The 26890-nt window shown below is 41.0% G+C and overlaps 1 protein-coding gene and 1 pseudogene across 1 annotated transcript in view; both read right to left on the reverse strand.

Moving 5' to 3' along the window:
- Window positions 1–1482: 1482 nt before the first annotated feature.
- Window positions 1483–8498, reverse strand: LOC104651763 (uncharacterized; annotated as a pseudogene).
- Window positions 1483–26890, reverse strand: part of ACBD3 (acyl-CoA binding domain containing 3) — a 48104-nt gene continuing 22696 nt past the window's right edge. Inside the window, exons 4-8 of the mRNA XM_010341032.3 lie at window positions 24804–24962; window positions 21739–21913; window positions 16195–16381; window positions 13871–14155; window positions 1483–8748 (exon numbers count right to left, since the gene is read on the reverse strand). Of these exons, the coding sequence (XP_010339334.2) occupies window positions 8537–8748; window positions 13871–14155; window positions 16195–16381; window positions 21739–21913; window positions 24804–24962 (1018 nt within the window). The 3' untranslated portion in view covers window positions 1483–8536. The remainder of the gene's footprint in view (window positions 8749–13870; window positions 14156–16194; window positions 16382–21738; window positions 21914–24803; window positions 24963–26890) is intronic.

Consider the following 26890-nt stretch of genomic DNA (forward strand, 5'->3'; position numbering starts at 1 on the left):
CAATGGAAATATATTATTGTAATGTTCATTTTGTTTTTCTGAGACTTAGTCTTGCTCTGTCATCCAGGCTGGAGTGTAGTGGTGTGATCTTGGCTCACTGTAACCTCTGCCTCCCTGGTTCAGGTGATTATTGTGTCTCAGCCTCCTGAGTAGCTGGGATTACAGGAGCACAACACCACACCCGGCTAATTTTTGTATTTGTCATATAGAGATGGGTTTCACCATGTTGGCCTGGCTGGTCTCAGACTCCCAGCCTCAAGCCGTCTGCCCACCTCAGCCCCGCAAAGTGCTGTGATTACAGGTGTGAGCCACCATGCCCAGCCTGTTGTAATGCTCTTATGCCGTATGTGAAGTGGAATAATATATTTGAAAGTAGTCTTTGCTGTGTTAAAGATGTATATTTTGGATCCAAGCACACTAAAAAAAAACTAAAAGTAGAAGAACTAATTTAACAAGTCAACAGAAGGATAAAATAGATCTATAAAAAATAATCCAGCCGGGCGCGGTGGCTCACGCCTGTAATCCCAGCACTTTGGGAGGCCGAGGCAGGTGGATCACAAGGTCGAGAGATCGAGACCATCCTGGTCAACATGGTAAAACCCCGTCTCTACTAAAAATACAAAAATTTAGCTAGGCATGGTGGTGCATGCCTGTAATCCCAGCTACTCAGGAGGCTGAGGCAGGAGAATTGCCTGAACCCAGGAGGCGGAGATTGCGGTGAGCTGAGATCGCGCCATTGCACTCCAGCCTGGGTAACAAGAGCGAAACTCCGTCTCAAAAAAAAAAAAAAAATCCAAAAGAAGGCCATACGAGAGGGAAAAAATAATCCAAAGAACATATGAGGGCAGGGCGCGTTGGCTCAGGCCTATAATTCCAGCACGTCAGGAGGCCAAGGTGGGCAGATCACCTGGGGCCAGGAGTTTGAGACCAGCCTGACCAACATGGAGAAACCCCATCTCTACTAAAAATACTAAATTAGCCGGGCTTGGTGGTGCGTGCCTGTTATCTCAGCTACTAGGGAGGCTGAGGCAGAATTGCTTGAACCTGGGAGGTGGAGGTTGTGGTGAGCCGAGATCGTGCCACCACACTCCAGCCTGGGAAACAAGAACAAAACTCCATCCCAACAACAACAAAAAGGAACAGATGGGACAAAGAGAAAATAGCAAAACTGTGTATTTAAATCCAATCACATTGATAATTACATTAAATGTAAATTATCTAAACATGACAATTAAGAAAATGACTGTCAGGTTGGATTTTAAAAAGACTCAAATTATATGCTGTCAACGAGAAGCCCATTTTAAGTTAAAAAGTAAAAAGATGAATAGGTTTAGCATGGTGGATCATACCTGTAATCCTAGCACTTTGGGAGACCTAGTTGGATTGATAGCTTGAATCCAGGAGTTAGAGACCAGCCTGGGCAACAAAGCAAGATCCTGTCTCAAAAAAATAAAAGTAAAATAAAAAAGTTAAAGGATGGAATCAGATACATCATGTGAACTTTAATCAAAATAAAACAGGAGTGGCAACATTAATACCAGATGAAATGGCCTTCAGAACAAGGAATATAACCAGACATGAAGAGATATATTACATAATAATAAAGAGGTCAATTCATCAAGAAGCCATACAGAAAACTTCAAAATAAATAAAGCAAAAATGACCAAAAAAGAGGGGGACACAAATCTATAATTTAGATGAAGAATTTAAAACTCTTATTTTGGTAATTGACAGAACAAGCAGAACTTACCATCACTATCAACCGACTTAACTTGGCTGACATTTATAGAACATTCCACCCAATGACAGCAGGTTATACATTCTATTCAAGTGAACATGGAACGTTAACTAGGAGACACCATTCTTGGACATAAAACAAGTCTTGGTAAATTAAAAAAAAAAAAGAAATAAATTAGAAATCAACAACAGAAAAACATTTGGGAAATGCTCAAATACATGGAACCTAACACTTCTAAATAACCCATGTAATAAGGAAGAAATCACAAAGGAAATTAGAAAAAAATATATACATATATGTTTGTATTATTGAGACAGAGAGAGTTTTGCTCTTGTTGCCCAGGCTGGAATGCAATGACAAGATATTGGCTCACTGCAACCTCCACCTCCCAGGTTCAAGTGATTCTCCTGCCTGAGCCTCCCGAGTAGCTGGGATTACAGGCATGCACCACCACGCCCAGCTAATTTTTTGTATTTTTAGTAAAGACGGGGTTTCATCATGTTGGCCAGCCTAGTTTCGAACTCCCGACCTCAGGTGATCCGCCCACCTCGGCCTCCCAAAGTGTATGGAGGCCACTGTGAGCCACTGTGAGCGTGGATGGAAATTAGAAAATATTTTAAACTGGGCTGGGCATGGTAGTTCACACCTGTAATCCCAGCACTTTGGGAGGCCAAGGTAGGTGGATCACCTGAGATCAGGAGTGCGAGACCAGCCTGGCCAATATGGTGAAACCCTATCTACTAAAAATACAAAATTAGCTGGGCATGATGGTTGCATGCCTGTAATTTCAGCTACTTGGGAGGCTGAGGCAGGAGAACTAGTTGAATCCAGGAGGTGGAGGTTGCAGTGAGCTGGGATCGTGCCACTGTACTCCAGCCTGGGCAAGAGTGAGACACTGTCTCAAAAAAAGAAAAAATATTTTAAACCAAAGGCAAACAAAATCCCAACATATCAAAATTTATGAGATGTAAAAAAGCAACACTCGACTGGCCGCCTGTGGCTCATGCCTGTAATCCCAGCACTTTGGGAGACTGACGGTGGCAGATCATGAGGTCAAGAGATTGAGACCATCCTGGCCAACAAGTGAAACCTTGTCTCTACTAAAAATACAAAAATTAGCTGGGCATGATGGCGCCTGCCTATAGTCCCAGCTACTCTGGAGGCTGAGGCAGGAGAATCTCTTAAACCCAGGAGGTGGAGGTTGCAGTGAGCCAGTATCGAGCCTTTGCATTCCAGCCTGGTAACAGAGTGAGACTCCATCCCCCTCCACCCCCCAGAAAAAAGCAACACTCAAAAAAGTTTTTAGCTTTGAATTAAAAAAAGGTGGAGGTGGGGCTTAAATCCATAACCTAAGTTTCTACCTGAAGAATCTGAAGAGCAGGGAAAGCCAAGCACAGTGGCTCATGCCTTATAGGCATGCCTGCACTTTGGGAAGCTGTAGTGGGAGGATCATTTGAGCCCAGGAGTTCAAAGCTTGCACCTCTGTTCTCCAGAGAGACCTTGTCTCAAACCAAAGATACGAAAAGCACAAACCATGAAAGTTTAATAAATCTACATGAAGGCTGGGTGCAGGTGGCTCATGCCTGTAATCCTAGCACTTTGAGAGGCCAGGAGCAGGCAGATAAGTTGAGGTCAGGAGTTCAAGACCAGCCTGGCCAACATGGTGAAACCCTGTCTCTACTCAAAACACAATTAGCCGGGCATGGTAGCACATACCTGTAGTCCCAGCTACTTGGGAGGCTGAGGCAGAATAGCTAGAACCCGGGAGGCAGAGGTTGCAGTGAGCTGAGATCATGCCACTGCATTCCACTCCGGGTGACAGAGGGAGACTCCGTCTCGGGGGGGAAAAAAAAAAAAAAAAACAGCCCCTTATGGTGGCATAGCTACTCTGGAGGCTGAAGCATGAGAATTGCTTGGACACAGGAGGCAGAGACTGCAGTGAGCCGAGGTCACGTCACTGCACTCCAGCTTGGGCAACAGAGTGAGACTGTCTCAAAAAAACATATATATATATTATTTTATAGATTGCCATTAACATACTTTAAAAAAATTTTTTTTTGAGATAGAATCTCCGGCCGGGCGCGGTGGCTCACGAGGTCAAGAGATCGAGACCATCCTGGTCAACATGGTGAAACCCCGTCTCTACTAAAAATACAAAAAATTAGCTGGGCATGGTGGCGCGTGCCTGTAATCCCAGCTACTCAGGAGGCTGAGGCAGGAGAATTGCCTGAACCCAGGAGGCGGAGGTTGCGGTGAGCCGAGATCGCGCCATTGCACTCCAGCCTGGGTAACAAGAGCGAAACTCCGTCTCAAAAAAAAAAAAAAAAAAAAGATAGAATCTCGCCCTGTCACCCAGACTAGACTGCAGTAGCATAATCTTGGCTTACTGCAACCTCTGCTTCCGAAGTTCAAGTGATCTTCCCATCTCAGCCTTCCGAGTAGCTAAGATCACAGGTGAATGCCACCATGCCTGGCTACTTTTTTGTATTTTTGGTAGAGACAGGGTTTCACCATGTTGGCCAGGCTGGTCTTGAACTCCTGAGTTCAGACGATTCACCTGCCTTAGTCTCCCAAAGTGCTGGGATTACGAGTGTGAGCCACTGTACCCAGCCAACATACTTTATACTTGGCTCTTTTCAGAAAAAACTTTCAAGTCATCAGTACATTATAGATTGAAGTAAGCAACCAGACACAGTGTTTACTACAGCTACAGTTAACTGCTCCAGTTTATACCTTTACCCCACGCATGACTGAACTGAGTTCAAAAGCCAAGTGTCAATTCTAAAAAAGTCAGGTATCTGGTACCAAATTAGGATACCCTGATCACTAGTCAAATGGAGCTAGTCATTCTGTGTTTCATTACAAAAGGTATCAAGCAAGGCCGGGCACGGTGGCTCAAGCCTGTAATCCCAGCACTTCGGGAGGCCGAGGCGGGTGGATCACGAGGTCAAGAGATCGAGACCATCCTGGTCAACATGGTGAAACCCCGTCTCTATTAAAAATACAAAAAATTAGCTGGGCATGGTGGCGTGTGCCTGAAATCCCAGCTACTCAGGAGGCTGAGGCAGGAGAATTGCTTGAACCCAGGAGGCGGAGGTTGCGGTGAGCCGAGATCGCGCCATTGCACTCCAGCCTGGGTAACAAGAGTGAAATTCCGTCTCAAAAAAAAAAAAAAAAAAAAAAAGATATCAAGCAAAATAAGGACTTGAAATAATGACAATATAATAAATTCAAAATAAAACCATTAAAGAACAATAAGCCAATCAGTCTTTAAAAAAAAACAACAACAAAAAAAAAAACTTAAGTAACCGGGTGTGGTGGCTCATGCCTGTAATCCTAGCACTTTGGGAAGCCAAGGTGGGTGGATCACCTGAGGTCAGGAGTTCAAGACCAGCCTGGCCATCATGGTGAAACACTATCTTAAAAAAAAAAAAGAAAGAAGAAAAAAAACAAAGTTAAGTAGGCCAGGAATAGTGGCTCATGCCTGTAATCCCAGGACTTTGGGAGACTGAAGAGGGTGGATCACTTGAACCCAGGAGTTTGAGACCAGCCTGGACAACATGGTAAAACCCCAGCTCTAAAAAAACTAGAAAAATTAGTCAGGCATGCCAAAGCATGTGCCTATAGTCCCAGTTACTGGGGAGGCTGAGGTGGGAGGACTGCTTGAGCCCAGGAGGTCAAGGCTGCAGGGACCTGAAATTGTGCAGCCTAGGTGACAGAGACCCTGTCTCAAAAAAAAAAAAAAAAAAAAGAGAAAAAAAATTTTTTTAAGAACATTAAAAACTAGGCAGATATATGTGAGACAAAAGTCTAATACTAATTCACACATATTTTGAAAATCTAATGAAAATGAAGAACTGTTCTACCCCAAGTAGACACACAGGCACGTTTTTAGGTTGCAGACAGGAAGTGCTGAACCAAGAAAAAGCCGGGGAGAGAAGCAGATGGCTTTGGTTGTAGATCGAACTACCCCCCTCTCCCCAGGGGAGTTGTAGATTTAACTCCCCCCCCAAACAAACCCAGGCTGGAGTGTGGTGGCACGATCTCAGCTCACTGCAACCTATGCAACCCAGGTTCAAGTGATTCTTACGCCTCAGCCTCCTGAGTAAGTGACTACAGGTGTGCACTATCACACCTGGCCACTGACTGTTGAACTTTAAGCCCTAATGAATTATTAGCAATTACTTACTATTTTGAACCGGTTGATTCTCTTGCACCAAAAGACAGATAGATGGTCAAGACTTAGTAGCATGGTTTCCAAGAGGTGCTTACATCAACTGCTCTCCTTAATGCTTCCGCAGTCTGGCTTTATGGTATCCCACACAGCAAAAATACCTCATCTGTCTTCCCAGATTCCAAAGGAAAAAAAATTAAACATGCCAGTTACCCTGCCTATCAGTGGGGTCATCTGGATGTAGCAACCTGGTTCTGGGACTCCACATCACATTGACTAGACACTTGCTGACAACTGCTCTGCAATCATCCACCCTGAGTCAGGGCTCCATCTCCCGCCATCCATTAAAGTCTGCTGGCTCCACATATTTCATGGAACACACTATGCACACAGCAGTGTAGGGAAACAACTTTATAACCCCGTCATTTTCAATAAGAAAAATCAGTGCTATCCTTTGCATTTAAAAGTCTGAAAAAATTTAAATCTATATTAAGTCAGTAAGGTAATTAACAATAAAACTAAATAATAGGCCAGAAGGAGTCTGTTGCAACTAGAGCCTTTTAAAATAAAGATATTTAAAACATTTCTTTTTCTCCTACCTGGATGTTGAAATACTGTACTAATGCTTCAGAGAATAACTGTATTAATAAAACATCAACAAGTTACTGATAAACATTTAATTGATTAAATATATTATTTTCAAGATCTTTTTGAAATCGCACTTGTACTGTACTAATCAGCAGCCAAAGGCAATAAAAAAAGTTTAAAACCAAAAATATTCTGACGTGAACACAGGACAGGAACCGCTGCTATGTAAAGTGACATATACTGCTCCCAAGAACAATGATATTTTTAGGAGATAATTCATCTTAACATGTGCACGAACAAATTTGTAATCAAAGGCTGGAAGAAATATATATTAGTGCCTGCTTTTTAAAAGTTTATTTTACATTTTTAATACAGTATTTTTCTCATTAAAAAAAAAAATCCAGGAAGTACCTAACTCCATGTTTTCTATACCATATGTACATGAGAGCTGACAGCCTGACAAATGTTCTAGATGTAACAGCATGGACACCTATGAGCTGGGGCTACTTCTGAATCAAAATTTAAAAACACAAATTAAGCCCTGCTTAAGAAAAAATAATCCAGTTTCTAAACAACCAAAAGAGAAGAGTCAGGTAAGTACAAAACCAGGTATTAAAAGACAGAAAGAAATAAAGCACACAAAAAACTCAAATAGCCCGTATGCAGTGAACTGAATATACTGCAGCTAGTCAGTGGAAATCCTCCTATAAAAAGTTATTTATGAACAAAAGAAAAATAACAAAACAAAAAAGTGATTTATGATTTAAAATTTTAAAAATCTAAGTATTTCAGCAACATGTAATAACAACATTAAGTATATATTGCCATCTTTGCCATGTTCTATCTATACCACTATCCCTCTGAAAACAATAATCTCTAGACTAGCCAATCACTTATACAAATTTGAGGCAATTAATCCATGTTTGTTTTCAGTAAGGAAAACAAAGGTGTACCTCTTCCTGCCAATAAAGAAATAATATAAATTAAAGCTATAAAATTTAAGCATGGGCATACGTATTTCCAATTTTCCTTAATAAGTAATTCCAAACTGGAATAAGTAGGGTTTGTGACTAAGTACTAACAAAGTAAAAGAAAACAGACTGTCTCTGGCAGTGATTTCCATATTAGTGCAATGTTACTTCCCATATGCTGAATTATATTTAAATGATCTTAAGTATTTTTAATTCAGTTGGTGCCAATTTGAATTTACAAAATCCCTAATTGTATTTTTTGTGCAGAAAAATTTCAATTTGAGATACTCTATGAAGCCAAATCAAAACAAAATGAAAAACCTGTATTTCGCTGCTAGTAGTATGAATAACAAATAAAGATACAAGGATTCAAAGTTTGTGGAAGCTCCTGAAGAAAAATCTCTGAGGTGTTCTATGTATCCTGATACTTCAATTATCAATTAGTTTTGAACATTCTAGTTTAAGATTATCTCAGAAAATAATTCTCTGCAATGTAACTCTGAACAAAACAGCTATACCCAAAGCAAAAACAATCTGGGTCATTCTGAACAAGATCAAACTGAGGCCATTTCTTTTTCTGTTAAATAATCTGTGAGGTCTTGAGTTTTTAAGTTTTAAAAATGATCTTTAATCAAAGCCAGCTGTACCTGATATAGCCTTATTAACTTAAGGATTTCAAATTAGAGGGCACTGTAACTACGGGCTCTCATAAGACATATGGAGCAGGCAGCAAAGGACTAACCATCAGGCGGGCAAGGTCAACGTTGGGGTGTTTTATTTTGGAGGCTTTAAATATTTAACATGTAGCTCATGTAACTTCAGCATCCACTAGTGACTCTGCTAGTCAGCACCCAAAGGCTGGATGAGTCTGAGGAATCTCTTTTAGCCCCAAAGTCTGAATGCTAGAGTTTCAAGGAAATTTTGATTCCCAGCAAGAGTTCACAAACCATCAGACCAAAATCAGTAAGGTAAACCCTGACTCTAATGCTCCACAAAAGTCAAAGGAAATTTCCAAATTAAATGCCATCCTCTGCCCAACCCTAGACTCCAGACTCTGTAACATTTTTATCTAGTATAATAGACTCTGTAATAGACTGATTTTGACCTCCACAAAGAGTAGGAATTGTCAAACTTGAGGAGATAGACTCCTCTCCCTGGATATTGGTGGCTGCCAGCATATACTTCCTCATGACAGTCCCGTCGGTATACAGGCACAATCTCATCCAGTAGAGGCTTGCTGGCATTCTTTTTGGCTTTCTCTTCACAACTGATGTTTTCTGTAGAATACAGACAAATCAATGAACAGATTCAGGAAAAACAGATTCAGGAAAACCACACTTGCATCAAGCAATTAACATCTATCCTTTCTTTGAGAAACTGCTCTTGTTGACAATTCTGTTGAACCATTCAACAAGTTATGTGCATGGAAGCATTTATTTGTTCATTCATTCATTCACTCATTCAAATACCTGATCACGTGCTATATGCCAAACCTTGTACTGGGCCCTGCGAGCCCAGGGATGAGCATCTAGTGGTGGCAGTGTTCAGCATCCCATCTCTTTCTGTGCTTATCACCGTTCCTATTTCTAGGTCCCATTTGCCCCTTTCCACATCCATTCAATTCCTAATTCATGCCCAGGAATCTCACTAATCTAAGTAACAAAATGTTGCTCTCATCATCCTTCTCCTAACCAATATGAGTCCTTCCCATTTTAGAAAGATGTAAGATGATTTGTGAGGACCACTGCTTTCTATATATCTTAAATATAAGGAGTAAAATTTTAAAAGTCATAGTAGAGACAGGCATTCAGAGATACTCTGAAAATTCAATTATTTTCACTAGGCCAGTTTAACCCAGAGATGATCTAAGTGGCAAAAAATAAGCTCTGATTATAGGTTTGCCCAGTTAATAGTTTTCTTAACTATTAGCTATGAGGTTAGAAAAAAAAACACCTCTAGAAACCTATAGGAATTTTGAAAATTATGAATCAGCTTTGAAGTCTCAGTTTAACTTATTTAATATAAACCACCTCAAAGAAAAGAGGTCAAGGGAGTATCCAGCATAGAAGACAAGACTTTCAGGTTTATTGTTTTGTTTTTTTCAAGAGGCTGGGACTATAGGCATGGATTTTCAGGTTTATAATATGGCAGAGTGAATTCTGGCAACACAAATTAACTGAGCGATGCTTGTCAATGGCCACTAACAGGAATTTAAAACAAGCGAAGTCTGAGAAATTCTCACAGTCTAGAGGAGATTAAGGAGATATGATGACTGACTACAATGTGGCATCCTGAAATGGATCTTGGAACATTAAGTAAAAACTAAAAACATCTGAATAAACATGGACTTTAGTTAATCCAATGTATCAATACTGTTTCATTACCTGTGATGAGTGCACCGCAGTACAATGTAAGATGCTAACAATGGAGGGAACTACTTGGTGCAGGGTGTATGGGTACTCTTTGTACTATCTTTTTAACTTTTCTGTAAATCTAAAACTATTCTAAAATTAAAAGTTTATTTTTAAAAAGCAGATGGCACTCTTATAAAGGTAGGTAGAAATCAGATTTACTTTACCACAGAAATACCTACAATTAAGCATCTTTCACGTGCAAATGAGAAATAGCCATTCAAAATGTACACTATTGTTTACATCCAAGAAACAGACTGGTCCATTGATTCAAGATTCAAATTTTGTTCAAAATCTATAAAACTAAAGATTACTGGGATAGATGAAAAGGCACCTTTTATCAATTTAAGCAAAGATTTAGGACCTGTAAACAATAAAGAAAGTGGAGAATTAAAGCAGGCAAATGAGTTATCATCCATGCTTCTTCAGGGAAAGCAAACTCCTCTGTCTACCTTTCAAGATCTAAGGAAGAAAAAACCAACAAACAAAAAACCCAGACTCTACCATCTGAAATTAAGCCCAAAGGACTCCTCGCAAAATGTCCATATGGACAAAACGTAGTAGGACGGTAGCTTCCAAGGCATATGGACAAATACAATTTGTGAGCTAAATCTTTAAATGGGATAAAGTCACTCAAAGAACAATTCTTTCAAGTGATAAAGCCTCACTGCTATGAGGCTAAAACGTTTCAGCTGCAAATCATTTTATGATTAGAAATGGTAGAAGTATAGGCAATGCCATCTTTCATTTGAGGGACATATTAGAGCTAAGATAAGGGATATTAAGGTTCTCACCTCTAGAAATGTACTCCTGCCATTTTCACCAGTGCTCTTCCCAACACCAATAACCCTAAAACTATAATCAGCTGAGGGTTTTGACTAGGCAGTAACCGCCTTATAGAAGTTCTCTAGCAGGCAAGCCAGGAGAAATACATTACGTCAACCAAGTTCTGAACAGAGAATTCTTACTCACAAAGCTTTCTTTTTTTGGGGGGAGGGGTGGGGTGGGGGTCTGGCTCTGTCACTCAGGCTGAAGTGCAATGGCGCAATCTTAGCTCACTGCAACTTCCACCTCCCAGGTTGAAGCAATTCTTCTGCCTCAGCCTCCTGGGTACCTTGGATTACAGACGCATGCCACCATGGCTGGCTAATTTTTGTACTTTTAGTAGAGACGAGATTTTACCATGTTGGCCAGGCTGGTCTTGAACGCCTGACCTCTGTCTCCCAAAGTGCTGGGATTACAGGCATGAGCCACCATACCCAGCCATCTTTTTTGTGTGTGTGACAGAGGGGGTCTGGCTCTGTGGCCCAGGCTGGAGTGAAGTGACGTGATCTCAGCTCACTGCAACCTCTACCTCCTAGGCTCAAGTAATCCTCCCACCTCAGCCTCCCAAGTAGCTGGAACTACAGGTATGCACCACCACACCCAGCTAATTTTTTTGTATTTTTGGTAGAGACAGGGTTTTACCATGTTGCCCAGGCTGGTGGTCTTGAACTCCTGAGCTCAAACAATCCAACTGCTCTGGCCTCCCAAAGTGCTGAGATTACAGGCAGGGGCCACCGTGCCTGGCCTCACAAAGCTCTTTTTAAGTACAGTAATTTGTACACATACAAAAAACTTTCCTTCCCAGACATCTGTAAAGAGTCTGACTCTAATGAGTCTCTGTGATGCAACAGAAAGGACAGAACAGGTCTTGACATTGTTAAGGATTACATGAGACAACAGTAGTGGCTCCTGACCAATCTGCTACAGTCCTGCTCTCTCACTACTTCTTGTTTATGTTTTTTTTTTTTTTTTCTTTTTTGGAGGGAGGGCCTAGCTCTGTTGCTCAGACTGGAATGCAGTGGTGTGATCATATAGCTCACTTCAGCCTCAAATTCCTGGGCTCAAGCAATCCTCTTGCCTCAGCCCCCCAAGTACCTGGGACTACACCCAGCTAACTAAAAAATAATTTTTTATAAAAATTAGTTGTCACTCGGCCGGGCATGGTGGCTCATGCTTGTAATCCAAGCACTTTGGAGGCCAAGGCGGGTGGATCACCTGAGGTCGGGAGTTCAAGACCAGCCTGACCAACATGGTGAAACCTCATCTTAAAAAAATAAAAATAAAAAATAAAAAAAAAGAGATAAGTTGTCACTCTACAAAATGGTTTGCCCAGGGTGGTCTTAAACTTCTGCCTCAAGAGATCTTCCTTCTTTGGCCTCCCCAAAAGCTGGGATTACAGACGTAAGCCACCATGCCCAGCCATGCTTTTTCAATCTTAACATTTTTTTCTTCCTGTTTCAGTTGTATTTATTTCAGTCATATTTTCTTCCTGTTTCAGTAGTATTTATGGGCAATGCTTTACCTTGCTGGTGGTATCAGGAATAAAGATTGATGAAAACAAAATGCCATGTAAGACAAAGCAGTTCATGCTTCCATATTTACCAGCTAGAATCTGGACCTGTAGTATAATGAAGGATTTTAAATCTGCTTCTGGGGTGACAGTCAATCTGCAAGCTGTACTGAAATTTCTTGGAAACTCTGATAGTTCATGTAGATAATGGCACAGAGACATCCTTGGACTATCTTTTGACTAGCATTAAATACTAACTGCTAAATTGAATATTAAACTTAATTCCAAGAGATGTTATGGCACACCTGCTGTGTATGTTTCTGTAGATAGCCCCAGAGGCCTCAGGGTGTTGCATGGTGCAGTAATATGATTGGACAACTCTGTACTTCAAAAGTTGACAGAACTTTCGGGCTTATTCCATGTACTTCCAATAATATCTCTTTAACTTTATCCCACTATAATCTGTAAAGCAACATTGACAAGCCTCTTCAAGAATAAGCAGTCTGTTTATAAACCACCCGAAAGGTCAGTTAGACCGGAAGAACTGAAACATGGTGCTACTCCATTCTCACAGGGCACGCATTCCACATCACTCTCAATCAAGTCAATAAATTAAGTGCTTATTAAGTGTTTATAAGCAAGCCCTACATTCTAACTTTTCTGGGAAACAAAAATAAAGAAATAATCTTCTCAAAAAGCAACACATTTATACCTATTTCTCAGACCAAGATATTTTAGACTGTCCTTTAAAACACCTACTTTTGTCTACATATTCAGAGGAAATAAAAAAAAAATTCCACTAGCAAAACAGAGATTTCTAAATGGAAAAATAATTGAAAAAATTTTTAGATGGAATGTTCTGGTGAGTTTCTATATTTACATAAAAATCTTAGAATAAGCCGGGCGCGGTGGCTCAAGCCTGTAATCCCAGCACTTTGGGAGGCCGAGGCGGGTGGATCACGAGGTCAAGAGATCGAGACCATCCTGGTCAACATGGTGAAACCCCGTCTCTACTAAAAATACAAAAAACTAGCTGGGCGTGGTGGCGCGTGCCTGTAATCCCAGCTACTCAGGAGGCTGAGGCAGGAGAATTGCCTGAACCCAGGAGGCAGAGGTTGCAGTGAGCCGAGATCGCGCCATTGCATTCCAGCCTGGGTAACAAGAGCGAAACTCCGTCTCAAAAAAAAAAAAAAAAAAAAATCTTAGAATAATGACCTAAAAAGCTATTATCAGAAATACAAATTTAAATAAATGCCAAGGTTGACAATTCTTTCTTGCAGAAAAAAAGCAAGAAAGAAAAAAACAAAACAAAAACAAAAAAAATTCTTTCTTGATCCTTTAAAATTTTTCAAAGTGATCTTGCATATTTGGCTTTTCAACACACAGGGTTAGAAGTAAAATAGTATTCAGAAAGGAGTAAAATAGCAAACTGCCAAATAGATTTTCCTGGCATTCAAAAAAATTCGTTCAGGCCCCAATCCCGTACAGGAACCTGGCCTCACAATGTTTTCAGCCCAAGGTCCCACTAACGAAGCGTGTTCCCTAACCATGAAATGTTAGTCAGGAAGCAAAAGGCTAGCTGACACCTGAACCATGTACCATTTCTGCCAACACATAACCCAGCAGCTACTGAATATGGACCAAGGGTTCTACCTTCTTCCTCCTCGTCATCATCGCTGGATTCACTGACGTGCACGCTGACAGCAGTGTTTGGAGAGTCTGTCCATTCAAAATATACCCCAAACCCAATGTCATAATTGTCTGTAGCAAATTCCCAGAAGAGATATGATCCTTCTTCATGGGTGGGTACTCGAACAGTGACCACTTCTCCTCGTCCCACTGTAATCACGGAATCTGCATCCTGCTGAATCTTCTCTTTAAAGTCTTTGATCTGAGGTCGTGTCCACATGGATGGAGCTGCTATCACTGGAAGAGATTCTAAAGGCAACAGAAATTAAAAGCTAAAGACAAAAAGTCTTCACCCTGCAGGTAGCCACGATTGTATAGGACTACCTGATCAGTTGTACTTAGACACCAAGTACAACATGGTCTGGATTAGATCAAGGACTTAGAGAAATAAAAAAGCCTCCCCATGCGACTCTCTCCAGATTACCACATTTAACAATGTTGCACACACTCAGAGGTCATCATACTTCTTCAAGTAACAACTGCAGCCCACAATCATAGAAACAATTTTTTCAACACTCCCTATAAGGGGATTCAAGAATGACCTTGGAAATGCCCCAACTGAAGTTAGGGAAATATTCTAGCAAGGAAGAGCGATCTGGCTTTAGGAATAAATTACTCTTTTGGATGTGAACAAAGAAAACTGGACTTTGACTTCAGCCTGTCTGTTGAAAAAGTCTTGACCTCCAACCATTCCAAAGTTCTAGGGGCTATTCTAAAGGAGCTCAAAGAAACAGAAGAACTCAGACAGGATTAGAATCACCAGGGATTGAGAAAAAGGGGTAAAGTCTTGTTACTGAGCAGCATCTATGTGCACTTGACTACGAAATAAGTTTCTCAAAGTTAGTCACAAAGCCTTTGAAATATTTTCTCTCATTTGAAAATGCTGGTAGAATCTCTTGATTAAAAACAAACAGGGAGTGGGGCAGTAAACCAAGGGATTTCAAAGCCTTTTCTGAAGCAACTGCGTTACTGGTTCTAAAAGGACAAGGAAGATCTCTAAAACCAAATTTCTCATGAACCATACTGCCATCCTTGACCACTGTCAATGAAATGCCCTCCTCTTTCTCCTCATTTAGTTGATTCCTCTTGCTTCATATATCTCAGGTTAATTGTCCCTTCCTCTGGAAAGCCTCTGGTGGCCTCACTGACTAGGTCATACTTCCCTGTTTCACATTCTCTCAAACATAATGTACCTCTCTCTCCATCACAGTACTTATCACAGTTACAATCTACATTTTCTGTGTGTTATTTTGCCTCACCACCGTACCCCTACTAGCACTCAGGAAACCCTCAACTAATTGCTGAATGAACAAATGAGCTGCCCATGGAAAGCTAGCAGAGCTCTGAAAAATGTAAAGTTATTTTCTAGGCAACATGGTACCTTAGTCTCAAAATATATATTGTAACATATGGTAGCCAGCCTCCAAGATGGTCCCCAGGAATCCTCACCTCCGGGTCTTCATGCACACCACCCACAATATATTAGGATTGGTATGTGTGACCAACAGAATATGGTGGGAAGTTCCTAAGTCAAGGCACAAAAGACACTGACACTTCTGCATTATTCTCTTTTAGATCATGTGCCATAAGGGAAGTCAGTCACTGTTTTGAGGACCCTCAAGCAGTCCAATGAGAGGCTTCATGAGGCCAGGAACTGAGCTTCCTGCCAAAAGCCAGCCATGTGAGGGAAGTATTTTGGAAGCAGATCTTCTAGTCCCAGCACCAACACCTGGACTGCAGTCTCATGAGGGAGCCTAAGTCAGAGCTATTCAGCTAAACTGGTCCTGAAATCCCAACCCACAGAAGCTGTGCAAGATAGTAATAAATGTTCATTGTTTTTTCAAGCTACTAAATTTAGGTGTAATTTGTTTGTTTTTGAGACACAGAGTCTTGCTTTGTCAGCCAGGCAGGAGTGGCACAATCATCGTTCATTGTAGCCTCAAACTCTTGGGCTCAAGTGATCTTCCTTCCTCAGCCTCCCAGAGTGCTGGGACTACAGGTATGAGCCACTGTGCCCGGCCTACAATTTGTTATGCAGCAATAGATAATTTATATGTATACATAAAATAAGGCAAAACATAGCTTTTGTCTTAAAAGTGTCCAAAGACATCTGATTTGCTCTTCTACACTGATGTATGAGTCACCAGAGCAGCAGATTCAGAGTAAAAAAATGTTCAACTCTCACAAATAGGTAATTGTTCTCAAAAGCTAATTATAACCTGACTTTGTGCCTTTGCTTTTCAGATGGGAATTATGACATCCCGACAAACACATAAGCAAAACCATACCTTTTGGTCCATTCTCTACGGCTTCTTCTGCAGCTTCTGGTTCCACTTCTTTTTCAGAGCTGTCAGTGTGTGATTTGGCCTGTCCATTAACTGACATCATATCACTTGGTATAGTTACATTCACTTTTGATGATGTAGGCAAGGAAGACCCAGCTACTACTACTTCCTGCTGTTTCTGTAATGCCGCCTACAAATCAAGAGAAAGTGAAGACATACTGACCAGGAAGGCTAGCAAATAGGACATCTGCCCTGGAGTACATCTGATACCATGCTTTTGCCCTACCAAAGTGCTATGCTCAATAAATTACTTTTATCAGTTTTTATACTGTCTATAATGAATATTAGTAGTACAATATCAAACTGATAAACATAATTAAAAAATCAATAATAAAATAATGTGGACAAAAACCTGCAACTAAGGGTCATATTTTTCTAATCTGAGAATCACTAAAAAAACTAATTAGGAAAAATTAAAGTAAGTAAGGCCGGGCGAAGTGCCTCATATCTGTAATCCCAGCACTTTGGGAGGCTGAGGCGGGTGGATCACTTGCAGTCAGAAGTTCAAGACCATCGTGACCAACATGCTGAAACCCCATCTCTACTTAAAATACAAAATTAGCCAGGCATAGTGGCTTACATCTGTAATCCCAGCTACTTGAGAGGCTGAGGCAGAATTGCTTGAACCTGGGAGACAGAGGTTGCAGTGAACCAAGATCATACCACTGCACTCCAGCCTGGGTGACAGAACAAGACTCTGTCTCAAAAAAAAAAAAAAAAAAAAAAAAAAAAAATTGAAGTAGAAATAACCCAAAATAAAACTATTAAAGACAAAAACTGAACACGGTAACTTGTGCTCTTAAAATTGATGGAAGAAAAACAATCTTCTTGATAAAATTTAAATACACAAAATTTGAATTAGAAAAATTAAACTTGGCTGGGCGCGGCGGCTCAAGCCTGTAATCCCAGCACTTTGGGTGGCCGAGGCAGGTGGATCACGAGGTCAAGAGATCGAGACCATCCTGGTCAACATGGTGAAACCCCGTCTCTACTAAAAATACAAAAAAATTAGCTGGGCATGGTGGCACGTGCCTGTAAATCCCAGCTACTCAGGAGGCTGAGGCAGGAGAATTGCCTGAACCCAGGAGGCGGAGGTTGCGGTGAGCCGAGATCGCGCCACTGCACTCCAGCCTGGGTAACAAGAGCGAAACTCCGTCTCAAAAAAAAAAAAAAAAAAAAAAAATTAAACTTGGTGGAAATAGTCACAGAAGAAATTCACAAAGGCAGAAGCTATAATCGGTAAAATGTGGTATAGGCTCCCAAAGTAATTTTAAAAAAATCAAATATGGACAATTATTTTAACATAATTGACCTCAAAAAATCGGTAAGTTAAAACTTCAGAGAAAAATTATGATCACAATTAAATTGAAAACTGTTAATCATGTTGTAAAATCTTACCTAAGAATTAAATACGCTTACAGGATGCAATTTGAGGTAAAAATATTTTCTCAATAAAAATCTGTCACTGTTTACATAGTTACAATTGAAATGTATAGTCATAAATATAAAATCCGGATGTCCTGAGTCAAAATGGGAGTAAAAACATCTAAAGTCCTAAAGACAACTATTTTGGGATATTCCTCTTCTAAATCAATATGGACAAATACTACTTCAAGTACCTGAGTATTACTTAGGTAACTCTGGTGGAGAACTATAAACTGAATTACAACATACATGTAGAAAAGTGTACAAATGATAAATTACACAGCTTGATCAATTTTCACAAATCAGACGTGTCCACGTAACTAATACTCACATCAAGACAGTATCTCAGTACTGTCTTGATGTGAGTATTAGTTACGTGGACACGTCTGATTTGTGAAACGTATCCATGGTACCCCTTTCTGGGCACCTGCCCTGAAGGGTAACAACTATTCTGACATAACAACATAGATTTGCTTTGTCTATTTTAAAACTCTATAGAAACAGGTTGTATAATATATGTTCTTTTTTATGTCTGGCTTCTTTCACTGAGCACATAAGGTTCATCTATAGGGTCGTAAGTAATTCCTTTCTGTTGTTTGCATTACCATTAAGTTATTTCATCATGAAAAGATAAAATCTATTTACCCATTCTACTGTTGATGAGCATTTGGGCATGTAAGCAATGTTTTAAATGTTTTAAGCTAAAGCACTGTCACAAGCAAGCAAGTAAGCATATGTTCACTGCAGGAAAAAAAAGTATACACACACACACACACACACTCGGAAAAAGCTTTTATAATTTCATGGTGTAGGGATAATGATACATTTTGGGATATCTCTACATACATTTCATTTAATGTATCATTTACAAGCCAGCTACTTAAATGAATAGCAAGCAATGCCTCTCTCTGCTGCTAATACAGGTTAATAACAAACTTAAGATTTTAAGATATCTTCTTCCAAGGTCTGTATTTTCAATAATTTCCACATCAGTTTTCTAGAAGGAATACTAGCTTCCAGAAAAAGTACCTACAATCAAAACAAGTCAGCACACTCAGAACATTCACTGCAAAAGCAAAACAGCATTTCTGATTATCAGTAGGCCCAGCTCAAATGGTCCCTCATCTAGACTAATCCTTTCTTGAAAGGCTCTAGCAGAACAACTCCCTTCTCTGGGATCCCCTGACCATGAATCTATTGTACTACATGTAATAGACTGTAATAATATATTTATATACTCTTTTCCTATTTTTATAAGTTTTTAAAAAAGCACAGAAAGATATCAAAACAATGTAACAAACACCCACAAATGTACCTACACCCCGCAATTAACAAATGTGTTCACTGTGCTCAGTATTTACATAAAAATTTAAACTTTATAGGAGTAAAGTTCCCTTTGTTTCTTCTCCAGTCCCTTTCCATTTCTCTTTCCAGAAGCAACCAATCAATTTTTTTATTTTTTTTTAAGATGGAGTCGTGCTCTGTCGCCCAGGCTGGAGTGCAGTGGCACAATCTCGGCTCACTGTAACCTCCACTTCACCCTCTGCCTTCTGGGATTAAGCAATTCTCCTGCCTCAGCCTCCTGAGTAGCTGGGATTACAGGCGTGTGTCACCATGCTGGGCTAATTTTTGTATTTTTAGTAGAGATGGGGTTTTACCATGTTGGTTAGGCTGGTCTCGAACTCCTGACCTCATGATCTACCTGCCTTGGCCTCCCAAAGTGCTGGGATTATAGGAGTGAGTCACCACACCCGGCTGCAACCATGCAATTTGATAGAAACTAAGTTTGTTCCCTCTAATCTCAATTATAGCTTTTTTTGAGATAAGAGTTTTGCTCTTTTCGCCCAGGCTGGAGTGCAATGGCACAATCTTGGCTCCCAGGTTCAAGCAATTCTCCTGCTTCAGCCTCCCGAGTAGCTGGGATTAACACGCATGTGCAATCACACCCAGCTAATTTTGTATTTTTAATAGAGACAGGGTTTCTTCATGTTGGTCAGGCTGGTCTTGAACTTGTGATTTCAGGTGATCCACCCACCTCAGCCTCCCAAAGTTCTGGGATTACAGGCATGAACCACTGTGCCCGGCCTATGTGTTTTTTGTTTGTTTTTTTTTTAAGAGATAGGGTCTCGCTCTGTCACCCAGGCTGGAATGTAGTAGTTCCATCATAGCTCACTACAGCCTCGAACTCCTGAACTTAAGTGATCTTCCCGCCTCAACTTCCCAAGTAACTGGGACTAAAGGCATGCACCACCATGCCCGGCAAATTTTTTTTTTTTTTTTTTTTAAAGAGATGGGGGTCTCCCTATGTTGCCCAGGCTGGTCTCAAACTCCTGGCCTCAAGCAACCCTTCTGGCCTTGGCAACCCCAGGTGCTGCGATTAAAGCCATGAGCCACTATGCCCAGCCTCCATTATGGCTTTCTAATTTTGTTTCAAAGATTTGTGGTTTTGTCCTACTTGACTTTCTTCTCATTAAGTGATAGCAATCTATAAACAGGACAGAGTGTATGCGCTAATAAAAATGATCTCACGGCCTATCAAAGAAGCAGGAAAAAGAAAGTAAAACTAAAGTAGAAACAGGCTTCAGAGGAGAGAGAATAAATCCCTCAAAAATATCACTTATTATCTTTAATATTAAACTCTGGTTTGGTATCTTTTCCTCCTCTTCAGGATTACAAAGAACCTGCAGTGCTTTTTAACTTCTAACTGATGCCAAAGACTCGGGGAAAAGGTAGTTTAGGTAAGACTATACATTTTCAAGGAATTTAAAGAGTCTGGCAAAAACAACAAAGATTATTTCACGCAACAAGAAATGCTGAGCAACTATAATGCAACACTTTTCTTCACTCAGATTTTTTGACAGGTGGTAACTGCTTTATACATGAAAATTAATTAAGTTAAACTAAGGTAGGTTAAGTTTAAGGAGGTTTGTTTTGTTTTCTTTTGTTTTTGGAGATGAAGTCTCACTCTGCTGCCGAGGCTGGAGAGCAGTGGCGTAGTCTCGACTCACTGCAACCTCTGCCTCCAGGGTTCGAGCGATTCTCCCTGCCTCAGTCTCTCAAGTAGTTAGGATTACAGGCGCCCACCACCACTCCCAGCTAATTTTTTGTATTTTTAATAGATATGGGGTTTCACCATGTTGGCTGGGCTGGTCTTGAACTCCTGACCTCAGGTGATCCACCTGCCTTGGCCTCCCAAAGTGCTGGGATTACAGGCGTGAGCCACTGCGCCTGGCCTAAGGAGGTTATTTTATGCCTGCACAAGATATAAAAAAATGTATGTAAAATTGGTATCTTCCACAAGTACAAAAAACACTCACAGGCTAACTCTTTTGACATCTGATTCCTCTGATAGTCCTGTGAGGTTAATAGGACAGGTGCTTTGATTTTATATCCTACTGTTACAGACTAAAAAAGCAGAACAATCAGAGCAGTAATAACTTGTCTTAGATCAAACAAGGTAATGACAAAGCCCGAACAGAATCCAAGTGTTACCAGACTCCCAGTCCCATGTTCTTTCACCTAAACTAAACTTTCCTATGTGGAAGCAAAATATTTGGGGGCAGGCACCTGGAGGAGGAATAGCAATGTGCTGTCATGAGTGCTACCTAACTCTGGTGCCTAACACAAAGTCAAATGGACCCAAGCTAGCTCTGCAGGACCAGCCTATGTCTTAGGGCAGAGGACTCCTCCTACTGGAGGCTGTCCAAGCCTCTGACAATGCACTGCCTGAAGGACATCTGTGAACTAAGGCTAATTACTCAGGTCCTCATATTCCAGGACCACTATTAGGGTCTAGGCCAGACTCATAATAAAGATACTCAACCCATACAACTCCCAAATACCCTTATGACAATATAACATCATCTGTTGCTTTGAAAAGACTATTTTCTGTCACAACTGCCCGTGCAATTCTCAAGTCTGACTAAAAGATCACCTAAAAGTTACTTTACACCTTAGAGGCTAACTAATGCAAAATTCATTTGCGACTGTTAAAAAAGAAGTTGGGTTCCGATGAAACTAAAAACTCTCTCTAAGGCTGAATTCTAGGGTTGGCTATCGTACCTGTTGCTGTGCAAGCTGGACTTGATACAACTGCTGCATATACTGCTGATAGTGTTGCTCCTGCAACTGGCGGATGAGAATTTGCTGCTGTTCGTAGTTCCCTGGATACTGTTGGGCTGCATACTGCTGGAACTGCACGGCAGTCTGGGAGTTTAAAGCTGCCATTATCTGCTGCCTAAAAACATTAAAAATATATATACTAGTCTGGCTATAGGAGATTGTTCATGACAAAATAAAATGTCCTTATTACTTACTTTTATAGTTTGTAACTCTTAAAAACAACTAAGCTAGTAATGTATACCAATTAGTATGTGTTCTGGGTTCAGAAGAGATTTAAGAATATAAACCTGGCCTCTAATTTTTTACTTAGGATTTTCCAGGAAAATTTGGGATGGAGGATAAGCATATAATTATCATCATAATTACCACCATCATAATTTCTAACACTTATTGTGTCCTTACTATGTGCCATGCAGTGTTGAAAATACTCACACATGCTAACCCATTTAGTCTTCACAACAACCCTATGACAGAGGGTTCAGTAACTTGCCCAAGACTATAGTGCTAGCAGATGCTAAGAGCCTGATGCAAATCCAGAGCTATACTAATTAACCATGATGCTGTAACATGATGGATTCTCATCTCTGACACAGATGAGGTATTTAACTGTTGGCTATGGCCTCTCTACCTAAATACATAAAAAAGAGTAAGAGGCAGAAGAATAGCTGGAAGATGTTACGGGTGGCCCTGGTAAGTATAAATAAAGCCAGTGAAAATTTGAGGGTCACAACACTTAATTTAAAGCTTGTCTTAATAGAGGAAAATACTGAAAACATCTTGGCATGCTTAGAGATACTCTTATTCTTTTACAGATAAACCACACGCTTTTTTTTTTTTTTTTTTTGAGACAGAGTCTCACTCTGTCAACCATGCTGGAGTGCTGTGATCTCAACTCACTGCAACCTTCACCTCCCAGGTTCAAGCGATTCTCCTGCCTAAGCCTCCCAAGTAGCTGGGATTACAGGCATCCACCACCGCATCTGGCTAATCTTTATATTTTCAGTAGAGACAGGGTTTCACTAGGTTGGCCAGGCTGGTCTCAAACTCCTGACCTCAATTGATCCACCCACCTCGGCCTCCCAAAGTGCTGGGATTACAGGCATGAGCCACCACGCTTCTTAACTTACTTATGTGACCAACTTAACAGAGACCTCAAATCCATCTATTAATAGATAACAAAGCAAAACCTCACAAACTCCTGCATATAGCATGACACTGGATCCACCTAGGACAAATTCGCCCAAAAAAGAGCAGCATTCACAGTCTTTCTCCAAAGTTGAATGAGGCTTTGGATTAGTCTGAGCCTAGCACCGAAGGTTTTTCTGAGAAACTACCCAGAAATAATAATAATAATAAAAAAAAGAACAAATCAATGGACTCTCATGTTCTCTGGCTTAACCTATGAGCCATGCCACCCCTACAACCTTAGACTTACTTGCCAGTGTTTTATGGGTGTTAATCACTGCCTCCTTGTACCCACAGCTCCCTCTTGAAAAATCTGTCAGTGTCTGAGAGAGCTGCTCTCACAGCCCTCACTGAGTAAGGAATAGTTGCAGCCTCGAAATCGTGTACTAAAAACTACAAATGGATATCTGACATAGACTGGGCCAACAAGATTCTCTGTTCTGGGAAACTGCAACTGGGTCTCACAGATTCCAGCCAGTCTCTGTCAGATGCATGGAAAGATAGACCAAATATATCCTGGGATAGCCTTGCATATGCCAAAGCAGAGTGTGACAATTTGCAGAGAGCAAGAATGAAGCAGAGACATAAGCTGAGAGACGCAGAGACAAGAAACAGAGTGACCAAGCAACCCTAGCTCCTGCTTCCAATCTCTGTATTCTGCAAGTGAACCCCAAATCCTTCTAATCATTCCTTTTGTTTTGAGACGAAGTCTCCCTTTGTCGCCAGGCTGGAGTACAGTGGCACAATCTCGGCTCACTGCAACCACCGCCTCCTGGGTTCAAGCGATTCCTCTGCCTCTGCCTCCAGAGTAGCTGGGAATACAGGCACATGCCACCACGCCCAGCTAATTTTTTGTATTTTAATAGAGACGGGGTTTCACCAAGTTGGCCAGGATGGTCTTGATTTCCTGACCTCGTGATCTGCCCGCCTCCCAAAGTGCTGGGATTATAGGTGTGAGCTACCACACCCAGCTTTTTTTTTTGAAATGGAGTTTTGCTCTTGTCACCTATGCTGGAGTACAATGGCATGACCTCGGCTCACTGCAACCTCCACCTCCCAGGTTCAAGTGATTCTCCTGCCTCAGCCTCCCAAGTAGCTGGGATTACAGGCATGCACCACCACGCCCAGCTGATTTTGTGTGTTTAGTAGAGATTCGGTTTCTCGATGTTTGTCAGGCTGGTCTCGAACTTCTGACCTCAGGTGATCTACCTGCCTCAGCTTCCCAAAGTGCTGGGATTACAGGCATGAGCCACCGCACCTGGTATATATTCCTCCTTTTGCAACCAATTGATGCTTAAGACCAGACTTTCTATGGTAACAGATCACTGGTAAAAATAGCAAAAAGCTAATACCAGTGTACCTCCCCATTGTGCAAATCACAGAAGTATTCCTAGGGATACGATGGTAAAAGTCAAGTTATAACAGTATGAAAGCCTCCCCCACCTTTTTTTTTTCTTTGAGATGGAGTTACACTCTTTTTGTCCAGGCTGGAGTACAATGGCACAATCTCAGCTCACCACAACCTCGGCCTCCTGAGTTCAAGCGATTCTCCTGCCTCAGCCTCCCGAGTAGCTGGGATTACAGGCATATGCCACCATGGCCAGCTAATTGTTTGTATTTTTAATAGAGATGGTGTTTCACTGTGTTAGCCAGAATGGTCTCCATCTCCTGACTTCAGGTGATCCACCTGCCTCCACCTCCCAAAGTGCTAGGATTACAGGCGTGAGCCACCGTGACTGGCCTGCCCATTTTTAATTTTTATTCTATTTTATTTTATTTTTTCCATTTCTCATTTTAAAACATAAGCCATATAAGCTTACTTTTGCTGCTCCAACCGAAGCCTCTCTTCTTCTATCCGTCTCCTTTCCTCTTCCTCCCGTTGAAGCCTTTCCTCTTCTTCTCTCCTACGTTTCTCTTCCTCCTTTTGCAGACGTTCTCTTTCTTCCTCTTCACGCCGCCTTCGCTCCTCCTCCTCCTTCCTAGAAGGCAAAGGATAATGAACCCTATACATTGAATCCTGTTTAAATATAATTTAAAACTTTAGTTGTCAGTGAAAACTGACATGACCTTTCTACAGAACAATGTGGATATATACATCGAAATTTAAAAGGCATACAATTTACCAGCAGAAACTTACATGGAGTAAATCCAACGATATAAAAATCACATCAAAAATAATTACTGTTGCACAGCAATAGAAAATGAGTCCACCATAAGACACTACTTAAATCATTATGATATTCCTATACCCTGAAGGATCCCCTCTCATATAGGCTCACAGCACTAAAAGCTTTTCCTTCATAACACCTGCTGTCACTGTAATTAAATGTATGTGATACATTTAGCAGTAGGTCTGCCTTACCCATTAAAGTAGATGCTCCAGAGGGGCAGAGACTGCCTATCTTACACCACTACATCCTCAGGGCTTAGCACAGTGCTGGAGAGAACAAGCACTCAACAAACATGTATAGAAGCAAAAAATTCACCCTCAAACACAGCAGAGTCGAAGGATAGAAGTACATGCCTGCCGGGCACGGTGGCTCAAGCCTGTAATCCCAGCACTTTGGGAGGCCGAGGCGGGTGGATCACGAGGTCAAGAGATCGAGACCATCCTGGTCAACATGGTGAAACCCGGTCTCTACTAAAAATACAAAAAACTAGCTGGGCGTGGTGGCGCGTGCCTGTAATCCCAGCTACTCAGGAGGCTGAGGCAGGAGAATTGCCTGAACCCAGGAGGCGGAGGTTGCGGTGAGCCGAGATCGCGCCATTGCACTCCAGCCTGGGTAACAAGAGCGAAACTCCGTCTCAAAAAAAAAAAAAAAGAAGTACATGCCTAATATGTAAAGACACTGAATACATTTGCTTAATGAAAAAAAAAAAAGGTAAATACATAGGAAAATATCTGGAAGTCTAAATTTAAAAGTTATTATCTATACAAAGGAGAGTGGAATTAAAAGAAATACGGGAAAAAAGATTTTTCAGTTTGTGTTTCATTTATTGCCATAAATGAAAATCTTTATATTGCATATATTTGTGTATTATTTCTGAAATCAAAAAATGTTTTTAAAGCTTTTAATTTAAAAAAAGAATGGTTAACCTCACAGTGCAGCTCTTGCCCCGCTTTTGCCCACCCCACAAGACCTTTCCAAAAAGAACAGATCCTATTATGCTAGGAATGGACATCTTAAGGATCTGCAAGTACGTTGGTGTCCAGGGAGGTTGCAGATAGGATGAAAGGGAAGATTTCTGAGGAGTATCAGATAAGACACCATTTCTTGGTCCTACCACGAGAACTGTCTGTGCTACCTCACCCTTCCCCCTTCTAACTCTTATAAGTGATTAACAACACACCTGAGCCACAGCCAAGGCTCAAAATATAGCAATAACATGACCTATTTTTTTTTTTTTTGAGACAGGGTCTCACTCTGTCATCCACACTGGAGTACAGTGGCATGTTCTTGGTTCACTACAACTCCACCTCCCAGGCTACAACAATCCTCCCACCTTAGCCTCCCAAGTAGCTGGAACTATAGACACCTGCAACCACATCCAGCTAATTTTTGTATTTTTTTGTAGAGATGGGGTTTTGCCATGTTGCTAAGGCTGGTCCTGAACTCTTAGACTCAAGTGATCTGCCTACCTTGGCCTCCCAAAGTGCTGGGATTACAGATGTGAGCCACCACAGGTATGAGTCACCATACTTGGCCATGACCTATTTTTAATGTGTCACAGCTGGTACAGGGCAAGAAGGGTCCCAAGCTAGAGCTTAAACTTCAAAATAGAGGAAGTCTACTCTTAAACACTTTAAAATAATTCTATATGGATTTTATCCCATGACAAAAGTATATTTCAACTTTATAGGTTGAGTAGTAACTTTTGACAATGCTTAAGAGAAATATGCATGTAT

This window comes from Saimiri boliviensis, chromosome 14, assembly GCF_048565385.1.
Source record: "Saimiri boliviensis isolate mSaiBol1 chromosome 14, mSaiBol1.pri, whole genome shotgun sequence".
Classification (NCBI taxonomy): Eukaryota; Metazoa; Chordata; class Mammalia; order Primates; family Cebidae; genus Saimiri; species Saimiri boliviensis.